The sequence below is a fragment of the Drosophila subobscura genome, chromosome U, assembly GCF_008121235.1.
Source record: "Drosophila subobscura isolate 14011-0131.10 chromosome U, UCBerk_Dsub_1.0, whole genome shotgun sequence".
NCBI lineage: Eukaryota > Metazoa > Arthropoda > Insecta > Diptera > Drosophilidae > Drosophila > Drosophila subobscura.
In genome coordinates, this window is record NC_048534.1 from 5193785 (window position 1) to 5217848 (window position 24064).

Here is a 24064-nt window from a genome sequence, read left to right on the forward strand (position 1 = left end):
CGCCAACGGATGCGCTAAATGCTATACTTTGCCTGCAGAGCCCTGACCTTGCAGGTAAGGAGCAGGCAGAAATGGCAGCAATCCGTCTCAGAGACTCCGACCAATGGGTGTCACATCGCACCGGCCATGCATCCATCCTAAATGGAAACAACATCGTCCCTGTAAAAACGGACTACTGCGTTCCGAGGGAGTATACAGATACCCCCTTTGAGACAATCATCCCTCACAGAAACGACTGGCTTGAGGGACCGCCTGGTCCAAAGGAAGCCATTCAAATTTTTACTGATGGCTCAAAGCTTGACAACAAGGTCGGAGGAGGAATATACTCCGAACTGCTGAATATAAGCTACTCCTTCAGGCTCCCGGATCACTGCAGTGTCTTCCAAGCGGAGGTCATAGCGATCAAGGAAGCTCTGAGCTGTCTTCAGGAACTAACCCCTGAAGCGACTTACATAAACATCTACAGTGATAGCCAAGCTGCAATCAAATCATTGAATGCGATAACGACAAGCTCGGCCACAGTTGCGAACTGTCGCAAATCTCTTCACGAGATGGCTTATCAGTTCGTCATCAGCCTAATATGGGTCCCGGGCCACCAGGACATTGAAGGCAACTGTATAGCAGATGAGCTGGCCAGAGCTGGAACAACAATCCCCCTTCTCAATGATAAGGAGGATATTCGTATGCCAATGGCCACCTGCAAGCTCAGAATAAAAGAACATTTTAAGAAACTTACAAATGACAGATGGCAAACTGTGCCACTATGTCGCATAACTCGGCAAACATGGCCTAACATAAATAGGAAGCGCACCGATGAGCTCTGCAAACTCAGTAGGAGTAGGTGCAGCTCAGTCATACGCTCCCTTACGGGACACTGGCTAATAGGCACACATGCAAACAGGCTGGGAGCCCCTTATAACGATTTCTGTCGAAGCTGTAGAGATGAGGACGAGGAGGAGACTGTGGAACACCTTTTCTGCTCCTGCCCGGCTCTCAGTAGAAGGAGACTCCAATACTTGGGCTCTCCTTTTCTAAATGACATTTCGGACATGTCTACAATAAGTCCCAGACGGATCGCAGGCTTCATAAGGGCATCCGGATGGGATAATGGATAAAATAGGGTCTCACGGGAGAGAAGGGAGCAAAACATGCGGTATCACAATGGGCCGAAACCGGCCTAAGTGTGTCGGGTCTCTGACAATCCCCGACAGCCGCCTCAACCTAACCTAACCTATCCCTCGGATGTGCCACTGGTAGTATCTTCCCCCTGTAGTTCGCCTGTGTCGCCTAATATGCCATTAAACAACAAAATCTCCTCTGTCCTAAATGACTCTGGGGGCCATGCATCAACAACAACAACGACAAAAAATATTGCTCTACTCTACACACGTTTTGCTGGTTTTCTGGTCATGTTTGACAACCTGCCGAAATGCAATTAACAATTGTCCCCGGTAGTTGTTCGATGGTTCAAGCACATACCCATAGATACACACACATGCTTAGAAATACATGCCACAGGCACAGTGCGATGGACAGTGGCAAAGCGGCAGAAAATTATAGAAGGGGGAAGCTGCTCGTCGAAAGTATCTCAAAGAAATGGCAACAAAGTTGGTCCAAGAGACCAATTTAAGGCCCCTTCTGATGGTTTTATTCTGACTCTAAGTGCCTCTTTATCTCTCCTTTGCTCTCTATAACACTGCTAAGCCCCTCTGCTGCTCTCCATTCCACATCTAAGCCCCTCTTTTGCTCTCCTTTCAACAACTAAGCCTCTGACCTGAGGGGGGCTCGGTAGTTGTCATGAACAAACAGAGCCGCAGAGCAGCAGGGAAAACCCGACAGAGAGACAATTGCACCGTTAGAACGGCAACAGCAGCAGCAGAAATACACAAATGAATGCCCTTTGGCACCTGTCGTCATCATCAACCTCTGGTTGTCAGAGTATTTTGCATAGTTTTGCAACAGCAACATCACAGCAGCAGCAGCAACATTCAACATTCGACAGAAATTAGCCATTGGGCGACAGGAGAGATTCTGGTTGCTGCACGTGGGGCGGGGCAACAAATTTACCTGCATTATTTGCACGTAGAGCCCACTCCCTGTGGAGCAGTATTGGGAGTCGAGTTCGGGTATGGGTTAGGATTCTGTGCTGGCCGACATTAATGCATAATTTTGCCAAACTATTTTGAGGTTTGTTTGCCTGGAAGGCAAACCACAGCATGCAGTAGCTCCTCTCTACCTCTCTCTCTCTCTCAATTCCCTGGCTGTCTCTCGACCAGGCCAATTTATTTGTCATGTCAATATTAACGTCGTTGTACAGAGAGAGAGAACAGAGCAGAGCCATGGATGTACTTCTATAGACAGTTGGAAGCCAGAGGTTTTCGCTCTGACAAACTTGAAGCCCGAAACATAATTTAGTTCGGTTTTCGGTTGCATTCTCTGCTCTGCCCCTCCCTCTGGATGTTTTTGCGGTTTTCTCTGTTTGCTGCTGTCAACTGTGCTGCCAAACTGTCAAATATTTGGCCCGAAAATCTAAGGCCATGCCCACTACAACTACACTGGCAGTTGTAAAATTAATTATAATTTATTGGGATGGAGAGAGGGGTAGGCTGAGTGCATGCGTGTGTGTGCGTGTGTGTTGACTAATGCAGTCAACTAATATTCATTAAAATAAATGGAAGAAATTGCAATGAAAGAGAGAGAGAGTGTATCGGCTGTAAGAGTGGAAGGACTCATGGAAATAAGTAGACTTCAACTTGTGGTTTAAACAGAGAGAAACGTGTAAAGAGATGGATTTAAGTGTTGAAATTAATTTTCTTTAATGGAAAACTTATAAGTGATGTATTTGTGATTTCTATAGATTGCTAAATGTATTAACATTTAGTATTTTAATAGTAATTTCAAATAAATCTATTAAGTAATTAGTTACAATAATTACATAATACAAATCCATTAAGTAAGAGGAACTTTTCATTCTTTAAAGCAATCGATGTTTGTCGAGAAATTGTTATAGATTTTTAACAGTAAATTTATTTAAATTGATAAATTGCAATTGATTTTTATAAATCAATTTTTATCCATTTTTGTAAATAATTTTTATTTATTTAGATAAAGATAATTCAATTTATAGTGCCCTAAAAATAAATATAAGTACTACCATTCCCAGATCAATAAAACTCCCAAGCATACCTCAACCGATAATCGTGTATTACCCGTAAGTCCTCACCCATTCCCTTATTAATTTATTAAAATTCCCATGGCAATCCATAAGCATCCTCTGTCTCTGTCTTGTGCCTGTCTGCGTTTTTTGCATTGCAAAATGTATAGCAGGCAATCAAAATATTGATTGAACACATTACTTAACAAGAAAGAGAGAGGGAGAAGTTCTTTTTTTCTTTGCGGCATGAAATTAACAAGAATGAAAGAAAGAAAGGTGCGCGCATGCGTGCCCCATTGAGACAACACCACTCCTCCTGCAACCGCAACTGTGACTCCAACTCTGACTGAGACTTCGCCGGAGACTCCTTCTGCGGCAAGTTGGTCACGCATTGTGCAACCATAAATCTTTTGGGAGGCACAAGGCGTTGAAAAATTGAAGTGAAGTGAAAAAAAACACGAGCTAAGCTGGGAATTGGCTTGAAAGTTGCGCCCGCGCCTTATGGCAAAAACATTTTCTTTGGCTTGACTTTGGGTTGGGCCGTTGCAAGGCGCCTCATTGTTATAGCCACACATTGTAGCCAGGTTTAACTGAAGGTTTGATTTTCTTTTGCATACAAACGTGCCTGAGATTTCTTTCGTTTTGTGACTTCATTAGCCAGTCAACAAGTTTTTCACTCTGGAAAACTTAGAGTATCCCTTAAGTGTTTGGCAATTAGCCATGCTTCATTGCCCGACAAATCAGTTTTCAGTTCTTATGGTTATTTCTCACTCTGCTGATGTGGTTGCTGTTTGTTTCTGTCGCTGCTATTTGCTTCTCCCAGTTGTTGTTTTGTTGTAAAGCACTTAGAGACATTCATTAAGAGTGACAGGAAATCATAAAACTATAATTTGAGGCCTTGATTGAAGCTCGATACGAACGTTTGAGGCTAATTGGCAGTCGCTACGGCTTTTGTATTTGCGTCTGCGGGTGGTTAAAGGTTTCACATGAAAAAACATTGAATATTTTTTGTTTTATTTTTTACTCATAAATACTAATAGAAAATTCATTGTGTAAAACTACTTCAAACTACTCTCAAAGCAAGTTCCAATGCTGCCTTCATTTACGCTCAATCACTTAGCGTTCATTTCCCTGCAATACCCACTTCAATCGCTGCATTGATAGCTCTTCTAATGCCTTAATTAATGGCACGTGAACGATTTTCTTCTTCAACTATCTATCATCTACTCCTTTTGCTGGTAGGAGATTCCGTCCATCCAGTTCTCCCCACTCAAGTGCCTTCCTGCCTTCCACTCAATCATTTGTAGATTGAACAATTGCTCGTCATTTTCCTGTGGCAGCTCTCAGCCCGCTCCCCTCAATGGTCACTCAAAGACGTACTTCAACGTGGAGTCGCCTCTCATTCATGAACTTTTTCCATTGCAACTTCAACTTCAAAGTCGAGGCTGCAATCAGCAGCAGCACTAGCACCACCGCCGACTGGACGCCTTATCTTTTATCGCCTTGGTTTGCTTTTTATTATTGTCTGTCTGGCACTTTGCCTCGTGTATTGTCGTCACTCTTGTCCGGTTGCACTCTTGCTGGGGTTTCTCTCTCTTTTTTGGTACGTGCAGATTGTCTTTTTCGCGCGTTGTCTTTTGATTGAAAGAAACGCAGCCAAGAAGCGGAAATGTCAAGCAGCAGCATAAACACAAACATAAATCTCAATGATGATGACGATGACGATTACGTTTGGGGCTGCTTAATGATGATGACAAACACACACACACACAGAGACACACACAGCTGTATAAAGCCACCCACTTACATTTGGAGACGCCTCCAATTGTGGCATCTGCAAATCTGCATATCTGATTCTCTGATTTTTCGCTTGCAGCTGCAGCCTCAGCAGCGGTTTCAGTTTCAGTTTTCCGCCTCTTTAGCATAAAATGTTCATCAGAGATTTGCGACCACCTACGCGAGCTCCCGCGCCGCAAAATTCTATTCGGGTTTGGTGTGACACATTTTCACAATTTCGCGGAAAAGCTGCACAAGACGGGGGAGTGGATCTGGCACGGTGGCTGGCCTAGTAATTAGTAATTCTTGATGGGGTTTTTACTTGGTATGCCTATTTTCTATGTGTCTGAAGAATGAATGGAAAACAAACCATACAGTAAACAAAAATAATGAAAAAGATTCATGGATTTTTTAAATTAACTATTCTAGAACATTTTGTGGTGTTAAAAAAATATTAAATATTTTAAAAACCTTTAAATGAGAGAAACCAATGCAAAATACTAGAGAATACCAATGCTATTCGCAGTTATCTGTTTTCTAACCAAGACAATTCATATTTTCCACCAGGAAATACCACCTAAAGCTCTTCAAAGCCCCCACAGTACCTCTCACAAAATTTACCTAAATTACAAAAATTTCCCCAGAAACCATCCCACAAATAGTCTTCTTCTATTCCTCAACCCCGCCACCTTTTTCCCATATTTTTTCTTTATCTTCCATCTGCATGCCAACGACCAATGCCACTGCCAAATGCCCCAACTGCCAGGCCACCATATATGAGTAGTATTCATGAGTATTCGTATTCGTATTCTTTCTATAGCTATTATTAAACGTATTTTGATTGCTACCCAAACAACAAAGTAACTTCCTTGTGGGCAAGCAACTCCCTCTATAATTAATATAAATTTCGCCCACAGAAACTTTTGGCAACCGTTTTGCCCTGCGGTCCACCACGAAATACAGAAAAAAACTACACGAAATATAAAACAAAAACCGTTTGTTTATTGACTGAAGTTTTGCCGACAAATGGCGGCAGCGGCAATGGGCTCTACTCTAACAAGGCCCTGAAAATAAACCAAAATAAAAAGAAGCGAAAAAAAACTTCAACCACAAACAGCAATAAATGAAATCAAATAATTTGTTTACTTTTGTCAAGAAATTTGTTGGTGGGCCAAGCCGACCACACAGCGAAAACCGCAGGGCAAGGGCATGGCTAGAGATGGACTAGGGGAGGACCTGTACGGAAAGAGGCTAAGGATAAAAAGTTAGGGAGGGAAACTTTCAAACCCTAAAATATGTGAGTACAATAATAAAATAGTCAAAAATAATATACATAAATATTTTTAGAGCCTGAATAATATTCGATTCCCCCCAGCCTAATACACCTTTGAAAACGCACAACTTAAGCACAGGGTAACCACTTTTTGGTTCACACAGTGCCCCAGAGAGGACAAGGCGAGAGATTTGCAATCGTGGTGCTAATTTGTAGCGCCCATTTCCGTTCTTTATGTGGCACCAGCAGAAGGGTCTGCTGGTCTTCGTCGCTATGGATACTTTTGCCATTTCGTGGTGTGAGGTCTGAGCTTTTCTTCTTTATTGATGCCCCATAATTAGCATCGTCGGCCGTCCAACCGCTGTGCCGTCGTAAACAAAGCTTAAAACCCTTTAAGCCCGAAGATCTTCTTGGGCAAACAGAGTGCCACAAACCGCAAATAAACCTCAGCAGGGCCGACCTTGACTGCAGCAGAAAGAGAAACAGAATCGGAACTGCAACAAAGATCCCCGATCCGACACCCACAGGAACTGAGTCAACCAACGCCTGCGGCTCCTCCAGCATTCACGCGGAGAGGTTTCGTATGAGAAAAAGGTGTTGAAAACCGGTTTAACATTTTGTTTTTATTGTTTTGTTTTTTGTTGAACCGGCAAACAGTTCTTTGAACCTTTGGTTCCTTGATGAATTTATTTAGTGTTTAATGTCGACCGATTGTCGGTTTGGTTGGGTAGTAACGCGTGCCGTTTTCCCCCCCTACTTAAAATGTATTTCCAAGGGAAGCCGCCGCCGCTGGCCAACAAAGAGGTTGACAAAACTAATGGACTGACAGACAGACGAACGGTCGGCTGCCGCTTAATGATGAGATATTAACGCTTTTGGGGTTCCGGGGAACAGCACAGAAAAAGAACAGCCGAAGAGTTACTGAGTATCTGTATGACATATGAGTCGATCTTTGTAGGCTAACAAAATAAATGAGATATTAAGTTGGATTTCCCTGGAAGAGAGGAATTTCAACATGGAAGGGGGTCAAAGGAATTTGAAGTGAATTTTGACTGAAATTGAAGAGGGGAATGGACTTTGAAGGAGGGAACACTGTTACTGGTTTAATATTGAGATATTATTGGAGATTTTTTGAAGGTAAATATGTTCATTATAAATTTCCTAATCGGCCTAAAAAATTGTTTCATTGTGTTTCACTGCGAAACGTCTAGAAATTGTCATAAACTCATTACAGAGCCAAAATATTACAAATTTAAACAATTGTAGAAGTTTTAGTATATTTTAAAATATTAATTATTCTTTATTAAAGCAGTTACAAACACATATGTAAATGCCATCTCCTAATTACATTCTATTTAATGACTTAATTTTAGCATAAATGTCTAAGCAATTCGCACAGTTCTGGAGTCAGCATTAAAGAAATCTTATTAAACATCCTCACGAAATTATTGATCTATTATTAACAAATCAATTCTTTCTTCTCTGCATTCATTTTCTAATTTCACTTCTAACCTTTTTGGCAACCGTTTTTAGCATTTGCATTTGCATTTCCTCTTGAATTTCTCCCTGTATTTTTGGCTCAAAGAGAAACCCAAACAAGAAACAAAAAAATAAAACCACTGGCTAATCACTCGACGAGCATTGAGCATTGAGCATGGAACATTGTCAAGTTTTTTTTCGTAGTTAAATGCCATTAAATGCCAAGCCAGAGGCAAAAGAAAAACTTGTCCAAAAAACACGGTCATGTCATGTCACGAGAAGTTGTCTTCTTGCATTTGAATGGAATTTCCTCTTGCCATTTACCCACTCTCTCACTCGCTCTCTTGCGGAAATGTGTCTCTGTTGGGGAACTGTATCTCTTGTTTCTATCTCTATCTCGCACTCTTTCTCTCTGTGTGCTTCTGTCGTAACAACTTCCGCAACACATTTGTCCAATTTGCAGCACACAGCAAACATTTTGCCCTAAAGCTCAATTGTTCCCAATTATTTCTCTCTGTGGCATGTGTGGCAAAAAGGTGTGGAAAGTGTTTTTCGTAGCCATAAATTGTCTTCGCCAATTAGGAGACAGACCCCACTGAGGCTTCTATAATTAGAGACTGGCAAATGGTCACCCAATTGGGAGTGGGTCAGTGGGGTGAACAAATGGATATTCGATGTCTTGGGTGGAAATAATAAAATTAGTCATTAAAATTATGGAATATTTTGCATAGAGCAAAGATCAGAACAGCTTGAGCATTGCTAGTACTTCCCTGAGCTAAAAAAGGCATACAAAAGTTTCCAAATATTTATAAAATAATTTTTAAATACAGCTTTAATTCCACTTCGCCATTAATCCCCAACTAAACCTTCAATTAACTACATTTTCTTTAAAATTAAATATATTTATGCTGTCTCACACTTTGTTTATTGTTTTACTCTGAACTTCTCAATTAATCCAATTTCTCAGGCTCGAAAACCAAGTCATGCCACATGACGCACACACCCCAAAAAAGGCACACACACCGAATGACTCATCAACAGCATCATGAAGGCAACAAGCAGCTTCAACTGCGCCACACACAAATACTCACACAACTTGCAACTTCTGGGACTCAAAGTCCAAAGCGTTGCAACAGTCGGACGGGCTGTTACTGCCACTGCCACTGCGGTTGTCTCTTGGCGTTTATCTGGCGACACCAAAACCAAAAACCAATGGCAGCAGCAGGCAGTAAGCAAAAAAAAAGGCCCCCAATTTTCTGTTGTCTAGCCAGAAAACAGCTGACAGCTGTGCCGCTTGTTAGACCCCTTAGAGCCTAAGGCGGGCGAACCCAACTTGCAGAGTCCACGCGCGTCTTAGCCAAAAAGATGATGCCCCCCGTCCTGCTATTTGACTATTTAACGCTCAATTTAGTGGCTTTCGGGACTTCGGCTTTGGCTTTGGCTTTGGCTCCCAGCGTCAGCTTTGGTTTTGGCTTAAATGATGAATCGCCGACCATCGCATCGCTCTGTCATTGATAAATCAAAGCTCATTAGTTGGGGTCTCTAGCCAATATGAAGCTGGCCAGAAGCTCCCGCTGAACCGCTTGAAAATATCCGAAAATCTTGACAGATAGCCCAGGCATTGACTTTTGGGTTTTCACGACTCACACCACAGCGGGGGGGACGCCGACGACGACCACAAACTAAACACGAAATCTGTGAGTGCCACCCAAAGTGTTTTTTGGCTCGTAGTTCATGGAAATTGAATAAGCCAGCGATAACAAAGGTCAAAGTGGCTATAATTATGTAATTTGTTGGCAAGAATGGAGAGCATTTTATTGTCCAGAATGGGGAGAATGGGCAGAATAGGTGTGTGGGACCCATTGGATGTTTAACAATACTCATGCTCTCGTTAGAGGTAATATAATGACAATAAACTTCGGGAAGCCAACAATAGTTTGGAATAAAAATGAAATGACATAAAAAGAAATGCTGGGAGAAGAGTAAAATGTGAGGGGATGTCTGGGGATCGAGTGCGGCAGAGGTGGAGGTGTATAAATAAGACCAAGAAGGGGTGCTATGGATTGGGGATATGATATGCAAGAAGTTATGAGAAAATAGAAAGATTTGAAACTCTTTTAGGAATGCTTTTGGTTTCAGTAGCCGACAACAAATCCTGTAATTCCTCTAAATTTTCTTTATCCTAAACTGCCATATCCTTTACAACTTTCTGCCTTAATAAATCACTTTCAATCATAGTCTGCTTTGTATAATGCTCGAATAATTGTGACTTAACCTCGTGATTTATGACTTGAATAAATCAAAATGTTGAATAATTTATGCACATTTGTCTATAAAAATGATTTATGAGCAACGAATAAGTATTTATAAGTCAACTTAAATTAATTCAAAATGCATAAATAAGATCAAGAAATGGAAGGAAACGTCTTTTTCTTTTCTTTCTTTTACTTTCAACATGTTTTCTTTCTTTCTTCCCAATTTTTCACCAATTATTACTCTAAAATTAGAGATCCTTATCTAATCTCCTGGCAATTTAGGATCCATTGATCTCTGTAACAATATATTTATCATCCTAATTGATCTATTCAATTCGATCCTATCCTCCCTTTTCCAATTACAACAAAATCTCCTCATCCGAATGACCTTTCACCCACCTCTCGTGCAACCTCATTCACAACGAATGCAGACACCCCCCTGCAGGGCCCTGTGCTGACACTACGCCACTGTACGCGCTTGTCCTCCCGCTGCACAGCTGGTCTCCGTGTTTTTCCCTAGAAAATATGGGCACGTAACCTCCGCCTTGTGCCTCAAAAGGCCACACATGCACACACTGACAATCGATGATGTGTCTGGCTGTGTGTCTGCCTGAATGTAGGTGGAAAAGGTGTAGGCCAAAAAAGGCACAGAGTGAGATAAAAGGTCCGGGGTCCGAGGCTCGGGCCAAGAGTGAAAGTCATAAAAATGATGTGGCTAACAGGACACGCAGCCAAAACTGAGAAAAAAGGCAATATCCGATAGGAGGACGATAGCCCTAACAAGGGGCGTGTCAAAGGCGGCAGCCTGGCTGCCCGCTGCCTGCTGCCTGCCTTCTGCTTCATTCCTTTGACAGTTGTGTCATGATAATTAGTTCTGGCCATGGCCCAAAGCAGGGAATGGGCCGCGGGTTAGAGGGTATTCGTATGACATAGTGGCATGCGTGTGTTGACTTCTTTTTTATGACTTCCATTGTTTATGTTGATTTGATGTTAATTTTACGTAAAATTTGATAAATATCTCAACAACAAAAATAGAGGCCCAAAGAATGTCTAAAAAGAAAGGAAAGGGAAAACCCAAGGGGTCATAACATTTTCATTTACCTCTTGAAATATTTTCTGTTTTTCTGTGAGCTACTTGAGGTTTACCTCTTGACCTGCATATGTCGAGGGGTTTCTTCTTCTTTTCTGTTGTTTTTTTTTTATTATATGATTTTTGGTTTCGTTTTTCTCTTCGAAATCAAATTGGGAGCAAGAGACACTTGAAGATACACAATTTTTTGTATTTTTTAATTGATATAATCTATTGCGGAATTTGCACTAGACATTTATTTAAGGCAATCAACGAGACGAGACCGAGCGAGCAATTAAACAAAATGAACGAAAATTGGGGCTTCTCTTTTATGAGCAAAGAAATTTGCATGAAATCAGCAGAATACACTGGCAGAAATCTGTGAAAAACACTTGAGCTTAGGGGTTTTCGCTATGTAAAGACACTTGAGCTTCAAGCAGAAGTTTTTTCTTGGCCAAAATTTATTTTTTTTTAACACATTTGCACATAAACCGCCTATAAGTTTGTTTTAATAACTTTATTTAATAATTTTGTTATATCTTGAGACACTTGTCACTCTTCAATGCCTTCACTTGTGGCTTTTCTCTTGACAAAATTGTATTTTCGGCTCAAATTACATTCAATTTGCCAATAAAAATCGCGCTTTAAAATCGTAAAAGAGACGCGCGCGTTTTGCTTGCGGTTGCTTTTGGCTGTTAAAACCGACTGTTGGAGACTGCACCAGCAACAGGCGGTTTGGAATCGCAACCGGCGCGCCGCCGCAAACAAACAAACCGAACGACAGAGAAAGAGCTAGAGAATGGGCAATGCAAAGCAAAGGTCAGAAAGAGATAGAGACAGGCCTATTGATCGTGTCATCGATTCTTCGGCTTTCGTTTCTGCTTCGGTCTGTGACTTCGTTTTCAGACCAACATTGTTGCCGCTTCTTTTGTTTGTGTTGCTGCATGTTGCTGATCTTTTTAACGCTTGTATTGCTGCTTTTATTTGTATTTTTGCTGCTAGCAACATTTGATTTGTATGTTGCTAAAATTATTTGCTTTTTGCTTTGCTTATGTTGCTGGAATCATCTGCTTTGTGTGTGTTTTGTTTGTGTAATGATCGCAACAGCTGTGGTCTTTGCAACATATTGCTGCTGGAGCCTTTGGTTGCCAGACAGGTTTATTGTGTTGCCAGACGAGACGATCGACTGATGCTAACAATGTTGTAGGCATTGTTGCTAGACATGCAAATGTTTTAGGGGACAAGGGAGTTGAGCGTTTAGCGGTTTATAGCTAGTATTGTATATTGGAGATAAAGCTCAACAGAATATCAATGTAAGGGGGACATGTTACAGAGTTTATATTTGTGTAAACAAATCTAAACATATGGGACTACATATAAGATATAAGTTTTTACCTGTAAAGTAAATCGTCATCGAGTAAAATTTACAGATTTCCTCTAAGCAACATCTACACCATCTGCAGATTACAATAATATCTCCCACAAAATCAACATAACTGTATAAATCTCTAACACCGTCCTACTTCATATTCCCAATTTCTTTGCAACATGTTGCAGTCATAACAATTTATGGACTGTTTTTCGGAACAGTGTCCACCTCTTTCCACTCGCTCTCTGCTCATCATTCCTCCGATCCACCAGATATAAACACATTTCGAAACTCTTCAAAATATTCTGATTTTTGTTTTCTTGACTGTTGTGTGGGGGTGTGTGTGAGAGCGAGCGAAAGAGTGCTTCGGCTTGTCTGCTGTATCGTTTCGACTGCAATGAGTAAACAATTTTTAAATGGAATTTTCAATAAGTCATCAAAGAGGTATCCCAGCATCACAGCATCTCTTTGTCTTCTCTTCCCGCTTTTGATGGATCTTTTTCTGATTTATTCTTGTAATTGTTTTGGTTGTTTCGGGCGGACAACGGATGGGGATCTGTGGCGTACGTTTCATTCATTAAAAGTCCGCAGCACCAGAGTTCAATAGTTTCATAAATTTTAATTGCAAAAACGTGCACTGAACAAAAGGCAGTTAAAAAAGTCAATAAACAGAAGACTCGTTGAAGGGGAACCTCTCGTCTCTCTGCAAAAGTAGGCCACAACGCTGTGGCGTTGTTGGTTTCGGATCGGTTCGGTTCTCTGTTGTGTTCTGTGTTCGTTTCAGTTATGATTTACAAGGCGAGGAATCCACAATCTACACAGACAATTAAAGATACTCGTAAACAAGAAACCGCAATAGCCGCAGAGAGAAGCCAAAATGAATGGCAAAATGAGTGCCTGTCAATAAATCTATATGATGATCACGATCTTGTTGTATTGCCAAAAATATCAACCAAAGCAGAAGTGCTTACAGAGGATTGTGGTGGCTCGAAAAACACTCTATCTGAAAGACCTGAGAGAACCAAAAAACGTTAAACCTTACACTTTTTATATTCCAACTGATACTTTTCGCTTTTCTTTAAATTATTTTCTATGACATATTTATAAAAGATCTTCCAGCTGATTTTTCAAAGAAAAACTCCATATTTTAACAAGATTGAAATACAAATTCTCCACCTTCTGACCATCTAAAAGTATATTTCTTCAATAAAGCGAAGACTTGTACTTATCTTCTAATTGATCATTAAATTGACAATCTACTGATCTTTAAGCTTCTTCGAGATTGGTCATCAAACTGATCCTCTTCTGTACAATCCCAATTGAAAAATCCCTATTCAATTTCCAATAAATGTTCACGTTATCCGATATTTAACAATATCAAGCAATCATTAATCCAACATTCTCAATAATAACTCATATGCCACAAGCTTTTGCCCACTTTATACCCATTGATCGCTCATTTCTTTCTCACTCTTTGTGATAAAAGATAAAAAATATGTCTAAACTTATCTGATATCCGTTGTACCCGCGACAATCGTGGAAGATCATCAAACAATTGCAGCATGCTGTGAGCTGTGATCGTTTCCCCCCCGATGGTGCCCCATATCATTCGTTCCGTGGATCGTGAATTGCCTGATAACCCTCCTCCCATCGACCCCATGGACAATGCCACACTTAAATCATGTGGGTGGCTTTGGCCCCATGATAAATTGCAATGAACTTCTCCGTGGCGGAATGGCCTCCAAAAAACAAAACGATGTCAACGAGCAGCAGTTCGATTCACATAAATTTCGAAAATAAAGCCAAGAGATCCAGAAAGATGTAGTATACAGTGTGCCGATGTTCGGTTCGAAAACCTGTGGCCCAAACGAGCCGCACTCTGTGGCAAGTGTACGTACTACAGTCTCTTCTAGAAGTCAGAGATCTTCCATCTAAATATAGATGCCACATACGAAATGAGGTCGCAGCATGCCACTAGCGTTTGAAGTCGAGTCGAGTAGTTTTTGGGGGGCCTGCTGCAATTAGAGGAGCAACAGAACAGCAAACCGCAGCAGAATCCACCATCCCGTGTCTAATTAAGTGCGTGAATCGTTTGCCAGAAAAACAAAAAATAAAAGAGTTTTCTAACTGAAAATAGAAATGTATTTCAACACAACACACACACCAGACCAGACACAATATTTTGGATACGGTCCAAAGTTCAAGCGGCTTAAGCAGCAATTGAAACACTTCCGCTTCTGTCCAGCAAAACCAAAAAAACCAAGAGACCCATGTCCATTTTCCTCGTAGCAGGCGGGCAACAGGAGTCGGCCACAGAGACATCCCACAGACACATCTGTGTATCTCTGGCTAGTTATCTCCCTAGTCCATGGTCCATGGCCAATGACAATTATCATAGTACCGACCACAGTTAAGTACCAAAACGACAGACAAACCCCAAAACTTTTTCACTCCCCGTGGTGGGGGAAAAGCTAAACAAAGTTCCCTTGCCATGAAACGAAACGAAACGAAAGGGGGATTTACATTTGTAATTAGAAAGCTTTGGCACAGCAGCAAAACTTTGACGAATGAGCAGCCGAAAAATACAAACAGAAAATCCCTTTTGGAAAAATGTTTACGGTGAACGATGAATACTCTTGAAAATTAAGATGCATTTGTGGATAAGGTTTATTGAAGATAGACGCGTAGATAGATCGATTCAAACCAATAAACCTGAAAGTCTGCAGTTGGTCAAACAAAAGAATAAATTTGTTAGAAAGGCACAAATATTGTTTGTCTAGCAAACGATTTCTTAATCCTGAAAGGTCTGCCTTTTTTGATGTTGTATCTAATTGGTATATTTACATCCCTATATAATATGTATATTCAAAGAAATTTTTTTAAATCGAAACTTAAGGCAATTTTCAGGCGATTACAGAATGTTCACCATTAATTTCCATCAAATACCACTGCCTTTCCAAAACTTTACATTAAAGTCCCCACAAAAACTCCCCACTTTCCTCAACAATACACACCATAATTGACATTAAACTTCGCTTAAACTCTCCTTAAGTACCCCCCTTTTCACCATTAAAGTTAATATACTCCAACATTTCCGTGTAGTGCACTTCAAAGTAAAACAAAAACAAACAAAATAAAGAGAAAATACTCGTAATCCCCATTCGCCCTGCTCATTGGCATTGCAGTTTCGAGGGTCCTCTTACGGCAAGCAGTTGTGGCACTGTATGGTGGCATACATGGCGTATGATAAACAAAACTTTCATCAAGTACGCCTCTCACACCGCCGCCACTCTCTCCGCTCTCTACCATTTGACCAAACAGAAAACTTACGGGCTAATACGAGAGCCGCTTAGGGGCACCAACCAAAGGGCTTACACGAGAGTTTGTAGTTGGACGCAAGTGGGTAATATTTCTAATTGAAAAGAATGGAACTGCCACTTTAATGCCGGCCAGGGTCTACGGGCCACGGGCACAACTGTACTTGAAAGTTTCTCTGTGTTTCCTTGAGCATCACGTGCCACGCGGCGGCATCAGCGACTAATTTATGCAACAGAAGGCGCATCCATTGATTGGCTGCCTGGACAAAGCCAGGGCACACTTTGTTGGTGCAGCACCTCCCACAGCTCCTACTGCTACTACCGCCCCTTCCTTCTTCCGATTTCTGTGGCACCTCCTTCTATTTCTCCCGCTTTCCTGGTGGCACCTCCTTCTCCCGCTTTTCTTGTGGCACAACTTAATTTGTGTCCGGGAATTTATGGCTGCTGCACGTGCAAAAACGAAGCCATGGGCCTTGGCCTCTGCCTTTGGCTCTGGTTCCCCCTGCCCGTTGGTTATCGGCGGCCTCCCAGCAAAATTTTTCACCGCCTGATTTGTGGTTACAAAAGTTTTTTCCTTTCAGCCAGCAGCAACAAAAAAGTGTGGCAACAGTTTTTTACAATGTTTTATTTCATTTGTTTAAACTTTAAACCGTAAACATTGCCTTTTGTTGCCACAATGATTGTGCAAAAGAAATATCGACTAAATTTCCAGAATTGGAAGCAAAAGCTTTGCTTTTGGAATGGTTAAAACTTTAATGAGGTGATAAAAACTCTGCATTGTTTACAGCATGGAAAACATGTTGCAAGAAAATGAAAAATACAGCGGCATGAATGAAGAAAGAACATTTTAGCTACATGAGGGGAAACTGAAGAAAGAAAATGCGAGCAACAGTAGGAAAAATGGAAGCATATAAAAACATGGAAAAACGGAACAAAGAAAGGTAAAATCGGTTTGGAAATTTACCTAAAAATAAATCATGTTCTGATGCATTAATGAACTTCAATTTGAGATGACAGATGCTGTATGCATCTCCGCTGCCGCCATCTGCCTGCAATGCACATACGAAAAGCCATACAGAAAAGCATGGCATGAGGCAGAGGCACATGATTTGGGGGGTTTCCACCCGTTTTCTGTGCCACCTAAGCTGATTTCATTTTAGATAAAGCAAACGTAAGCTTTTCCCCATTGAACATTGGAAACTGCCTGACAGGTGAAGAGAAGCAGCGGTAGGAAAAAAGGAAAGAGAAGGGAAGCAGAGGAGAGAAGAGTCAGGCGAAAAGAAGGAAATAGAGAGGGAAGCAAAAATAGGAGAACAGAGAAAGCTGGAAAGCTTTACTATACTTTTATGTGCATTTTGCATTTACTCGTTGCTTAAGTGGGTTTCAATGTGCAGCCACTTGAGGCACGAACGAAAGCTAAAAATTTGTACAAAATTCCTTGGGGAAAACTCTTTAGATGGGAGATTTTTCTGAAGAAAGGGAGAGAAATAGGATTGTTCAAAATCATTAGTTCAGTTTTTGGATCGAAATGATGAAAATAAATTAAGATCCATAAGTCAGATAAGGAATAAGGCAATAAGGAACTGATAGAACAAAATGAATAAATGTTCGAGAGCAAACATAAGAGAATTCACTTCGATAATTACGGACACTTGGTGAAGCTGGATATTTTTTAAAGGATATAAGTATATCCTTCAGTATATTTATTTACACCTATTTATTTATTTACACTATTTATTTTTCAGGGGAATATTGTGATTGTTTATTTTTATGAATGACTCTAATTTTTCAAGACATTTTGCTCTTTTAAAACATTTCTATATATTTTATTCGAATAAAGAACCATTTTTCTCTTAATTTGTATGTGTAAATTCTCTCCATGCATCCATTCATCCATCACTTGCCTCCGCAAAAGAAAATTTCCATAGTATTATTTCCTCAACCTTTTAAGCACTTAAATCAGCTTAAGCGCCCAAAAGGACAACGCCCCTTGCCCCTTGAACATTAATTTCCTACGCTCTTTTCATTGCACTTCAATGCAGAACAACTAGGAAAGGTCCTTAGGTAATTGGAAAGAGGATATATGTACATATGCATAGACATATATGCATACAAATCATTGAAGCATTAAATTGTGCTATTGTTTTAGTTTAATTACATAATAATTGCCCTGTATGGATGTTTACGGTTTGGATGTTTGTCTTTTGCTAATAGCTGAAGCAAATGCACAGGCGGCAAAATCCATTGAAAATGTATTGAAAATTGGCTACAAAAGGCAGCGTCCTGCAAAAGACACCAGACCCCGAGAGACAAACAGCAGCAGCAGCAAGACTGAAAAGGATAAAGCCAAAAAGACAGGCAATTATATAAGACACACGAGGCATGTGCTTATTTTGATTTAATTTCCCTTTTAAGACCCAAACACACACACAGCACGCACACTGGTGTCCAACATTATTTACATATTTGATTGAGAAAATCTCTGCAGCTCTGCAGCGGCAACGGAGAGTGGTAAGATTTTTCATCCCATTTTCACATTTTACCTTTTCAACTTGGCTTTCGCATTGGGCTGAGCTTCAGTTTCCAGCTTCTTCCTTTCACATGTTTCCTTTGCTTTGTTTACGATTTCCTTCGAAGTGGAAATCAAATTAGTGCCGTAGTAAAATTCATTTTCGAGTAAATTTGCACAAATTTTCTCCCTTTGTTATGGCAATAGCTGTGATCTGGATGCCAGAGGCAGAGCATTTAAAGAAGTGAGTGATGGACCTTTAAAACAATTTACATATTTTTTAAAAGATTTCTGGGTATTTTGCTAGATTAAAAAATAATCACCGAGAGCGGATTAAGTCTCTATTTTTCTCTCTATCCTAGTCCTATCCTAGTGAGACTGTTGATGATTACAAGAAAGATGCCACAGCTTTTGGATTGATCTTTAATTTTTTATCCGAAAATATTAACCGGTGATTTTCTTATATGCTTTCTTCAACCTATGTTTCATCTGAGCTTTGACTCCCTAGCTAGCTCCCTCCCAGCGGGTCTCTTACTCAAATTGTAGGCCTTTAGAAGCCACAACTTTATTTCACTACTTCACAGTTTATAGAACTCAAAGAACTTCCTTGTTTTGATTAAACTTTGGCCAGAAAATGCAAACCCGTTCATGCAGTTCTTTCACCGAACTCACTTAAAGATCATTTTGGTGTATGTTTTGCTCTTTAATTTGGTTTTTTTTTCAACGACTTTGACTTTGGGTTTTGTGGAGTTTTTACTGCGCTTCTGCTAGGAGTTTTTCCTGTGCCTCTGCTTGAAGGTTTTTCCTGGATCTGGTGGCACTTGTGTCGACGCCAAAGTTGACTTTGAACACTTTTACGTTTCGCTGATTTTTCAAGAGTTTCATTTTACTTTTTTCTCGGTTTCTTTTCTCGTGCCCACATTTGACTGGAATCCCCACCGCCCACAGGGCGTCCTCCGACTCCCTGCTGCCTGCTGCCTCTCGTGTCGTCGTCACTCATTAGAAAAACGTTGCAGAAAGTCGCACACCAAAAAAAAAAGTGCACTACGTGTTGCAGTCGAAAGAGAGAAAAAACCCAGAGCCCAGTAGAGGAATAACCAAGTAAAACCCTCATGTAAAGAGTAAAGAAATAAGAAAAAAGGAGACTAAGAAAAACTTTATTACAAACTTTTCGTGAGTGAAGAAAAGGGAAAAGGATGGGTGAAGGAAAAACCTTGGTTCTAAAGTTTAATATTTGATTTAAAAGTTGATAAAATTTACTTTATTCCAACACTCCACTTAATGGCAGCCCTGCCCCGCTCCGCCTAGCCAAGCACCATTCTACACTGTCCGTCGTGTTGTTTGCTTTTTGATTGAATTTCTGCAAATGTTTCTTGGGGTCTACTGCCAGGGCTGCCACACATTCGGCCACGCATTCTATTTCATTCCATCCCTAGGGTCTCCTTCCTTTCTTTTTGGGTTCGTGTCTCGGCTAACGCGTTGATTTTTCATTTCGTCATGCAAATATGAAAAACAAATGGGAAAAAATGGGCAGCAGGCGGCCAGGAAAATGGAAAAAATTTGAAAATGCTTTTGTTTGTTTGCCTTGAAATGGAAAAACCCCCACTGCAGCGCTAGAGGGGTAAGAGTGAAGTACGGTAGAAATATGGGCACTGTTATGCAAGGCTCACAGGATATGAATGAATGTAGGGTCGGAGGGGCAGAAAGGGGGGTTGAATAAGAGGTGCCCCGAATGGGGCTGATAGATGGTTCGAGAGGGGCTGAAGCGTAACTATTGAAAGGGGGTATTAGATGGAGTTACTACAAAGGGGTTCTAGTGGGCTTCTTACTGGTATCGCTGGAGTATTCCAGAAGGAGTATTTGAAGGAATGATAGGCAGTGGCAAGGCACCATCTGATAGGATTTTATATAAGATTTATTATTCAAATATAATGACTAACATTTTCATAGAAAATAAAGCAGAAAATGTTCGCCAATAATCACCGAAAACTCTATAAAATTCACTGAATTGTATAAAAAAATTGAACCAAAAAATGTCCTATTTCATTTGGCAAAATATTATTTGTAAATAAATATTCTGCTATTCCACACCCGCAGTTATTTGCATATTTTCAAACATTTATGCCATAAAAACCGCTTCAATCATATAAATTCACGAGGCATGGCAATGCATCATCTATGGGGAATATGGAAACCCATCCACACGGCGGACAGAAATACAAACCATTTTTCGCATGCTACCAACTAATTTAGAGGAGCACCTCCTTGCCGGTCTTTCCTGTACTTTTTTTCTATATTTATTTCTGAGCAAATTGGCAAATTGAGTTTGTTAGTCTCGGGCATCTCCTCCCACAGCTGCTGCTGCTCCTGAAACTCCTCCTACTTCCTCAATGACATACAGAAATGTTGCACTGCCCCTGTCCTTGCTGTCCTTGCTGCAGCTGTGGCACGAAGACTTGTACTTGTACTTCCTCCCACGGATAAACCCAATTTGGCGCCCATGTCACATACGTCAACGCGACACTGCCACGCCCACAGTTCGTTTGGCAATTTGTCAGCTCTTCTCCGCCGCTATTTTCGCTTCTGCTGTTTTTGATTTTGTTTTTAGCTTTATTTTTCATTGCTGCTGATGCTGCTGCTGCATCACGTGCCACACAACGGCTGCACGTTTAGCTGAGCTTATCATTTTCTCAAAAGACTTTATTTTTTTTGGTTTGTGTGTATATATTGCCATTTCATTTGTTTTCTTTCGATGGAGCCGTTCTCTTTCTGTATGACGTCTCTGTATGTCTCTGTCTCGGAGAACAAGAGAGAGAAAGAGAGAGAGCGAAAGAGAGCGAGAGAGAGTGCTGTCCCTCCGCTCTGTTTCTATTTAATATGCAAAACGTCAACTAAACCAAAAACTGACAAAGTTGAAATAAATTTTTATTTCATGAGCAGAGCGCTCTCTCCATTTGGGGTTTTTCTATATTTCGGCAATGAACTTGCCGCAGATTTAGTTTAGAGCAAAAGGAAAGCGAGAAAACATTTTCATTGAGGCCTATGTGGAACCCATACATACTCTTACCAATCATTTATTTCCATTGTAATAAGGTCAATGAGTAAAAATTACATATGTAATACATACAAAAGTAGAAATTATTGATCGTTTTTCTTGAATTAAGTAGATACATATATTGCAAAACGGAATTTCAAAGCTTATTATTAAATACAAAAAAAGCTTCGCTATCTTTCCACAGCCAACTTTAGCTCAAAATCGGTATACCCTCTCCTAAGGCATCGACATCTATAAACATTCCTTAGCCGTACCCTTAGTCTTTGTCTAGAACGGGATTTAGGAGCGCCTCCTAGAGAGGGAAAAGCATTTTGGGAAATCCCATCACGTAGCAGACGGCGCACGCGAGTTAAAAGAAAAACGGATGCACCCGAAGAAACAGCAGCAGAAAACTCTGCTCACTTTCGAGCTTTTCCATCGAAAAATCTCACCCCAAAAACGGGTGAAAACTTTTTAATTTTAATTTCATAAATGCAATGAAGTGCAACAACTGGCTGCAGTTTTCGAGAATCATCATCATCATCCGGTGGCCGCAGCCGCAGCCGAATCCTCATCTAAATTCAATCAGAGATGCAAGAGGCAGCTGCTGGGGCAGCAAGGAGAGGCAGCAGAGAGTGGCACAGTCCCACAGTCCGTGTGGCAGTTGCAGGACTGTCTGTCTGTCTCTTTGCCTGCCTGCCACCTGTCCACCGAAATTGCTTAGTGCGGCGGAAATCATCATTTTCCAACTCCCGTAACTGAATTTCCCCAGCAGTTCCCGGTGCAAAAACGAAAGAAAAAAAGTTTTGTCATCCATGGATAGATGACGTATCCACCTTTCAAATGCATGCCACACGCCCTGCCACACACTCGAAACGTGTGACTGTGTGTGTTTGTGTGTGTGCGGGGGAAATATTTTCACGTCGATGCCACACGGCATTTGCATATGCCCCGTATAATGGTACGACAGCGGGTTTTCTGTGTGTGTATTTTTCCTCCTCCCTTTTTTGTCATTCAAAAAACAATTAACGAAAAAATACATAAAAAAAGTGGTGGAGTGACTCATGGGACACGGCTTTTGGGTGCAGAAAATTCAATGGCACTTGGATTTTTTCACGTATTTTTATGAGACGAAAGCCAGAAGAGAAAATGATTCCCAGTGCCAGTCATCGTCGTAATGGCAGTGCGGAATAAGGAAGGTGTGGCCGGAGTGTTCCTGCAGGAAGTGGCAGCCTTTTCTGAATTTGAATTAATAAATAACGAGTTAATCGAATGGAAAACCACCTGGAGAGACTATTGATTGAAGGAGAGCATTGATTAATCTTGAAAACAGTTGAGAACATTTAGTTCTAGCACAAAAAAATAATTTAAATTGGGGTTTGAATTATAAGACATATTTTTGTGCATTTAAAAAGAGCTTTGGAAAGTGATCTTAAATCTAGAAGTTCGAAAACCATAAAAAACAACCTTCCTGCTCATTTTGTATTCATTTTTTTTTTATCGAATTCCCATGCAAAACTTGTACATTTCCAACTTTTACCATTATTGCCTTCATTAAATTCTCGAAATTTCTAAGAAGTTGAAGGAGAGGTTCTTCTCCACTTACCATTTGCTGTTGACTCTTTGGCTTCTTGACCAAATCGGGCACCTTGAAGCTGGTAACAGCCTCAATAACCTCCGCCAGCAGCAGGCCATCGCGACAGTCTGCTGAGAGATCTGTGACTTTTCTTTTCGATTTGGCACGCTCCAAATAATAGTTGGCCCAATCCGTGTAGATCTGCAAAAAATGAAAATGCAAAGAGGATAAGTATGTATGAATACAAATGAATATAAATGCCAACCAAATGGCAGTCTAATGGCACATTTGGGCTGTAATTAAGGGCCAGCAGATATGACGGAAATGTACTTCCGCACAGCTGTCTCTGTGGAGATGTGGATGCAACACACACACAAAGTTGCAATCTCTGAACACACAGATTTTTGGGTTATCAGGAAATCATTAGCCATTTTACCATCTTCTTTCAGGGAAAGAGAAGAGCTTCCTAATGCTCCTAGATAACTTCCTTCTCCCTGGCAAGGACATACATATGCACAAGGAATAGGCAAACAAATTAAAATTGAAGACATTTAAGACACACCCACGACAAGAAGCGGAGGAAGACAAGGAAGAGCAAGGGAGAGGTCGTTAAGAAAATCTGTGGCAGCAGGAATCCTTTTTATATGCTTTAGTTTGGAGAGTGAGATTAGCCATATATATTTTTCCATCTCTAGCCATTAGTTACATTGTATATTTGATTCAGTCTCAGTTTGCGTTTGCGTCTAATTATGGGCATATGTACATAGGTGCAAATTTTTACGAAAGTACGTAGAAAAGCATCAAACAGAAAAGTATAGGAATGGAGGAGTTTCCGAAAAAAAATATCTTCTTCCTTTTTAGTGGAATTTAAGAACAATTCTCAATCAGTACAGGGTATTAGTAGCTTATAATAGTGTTTTATGCTTGTTTTTATTTGGCCCTAACTTTATTTGTTTGCCTTGCAAAATTTTCATTAGGCACATCTGTAATTAGTATGGCATAGGACTTTTGTGATTTCATGGCAGATGAGACAAAGATTTGCCTAAATTGTAAAGGGTATATGGATTTTGAAAGGCATTAAGTTACCGAAATAAATAAATAAACATCAAAGAGAAGCAAGGTTCTCAACGAAATAAACAAAACATGCTGAAAACTGTGTTAATTAAATAAAAGATGCATTTTTCTTTGCAGATAAATATTTGAAGTTTCTTAATAAATTTTGAATATTTTAAAACAATAAATTCCAGTTTTCA

The 24064-nt window shown here is 40.5% G+C and overlaps 1 protein-coding gene across 10 annotated transcripts in view; it reads right to left on the reverse strand.

Annotated features, from left to right (window-relative positions):
• Nucleotides 1–24064, reverse strand: part of LOC117901252 (protein sickie) — a 203087-nt gene that overhangs the window by 116303 nt on the left and 62720 nt on the right. For all 10 annotated transcript variants that reach the window (XM_034811942.1, XM_034811940.1, XM_034811936.1 and 7 more), the window contains one exon: nt 22842–23012. In XM_034811942.1, coding sequence (XP_034667833.1) covers nt 22842–23012 — 171 coding nt within the window. The remainder of the gene's footprint in view (nt 1–22841; nt 23013–24064) is intronic.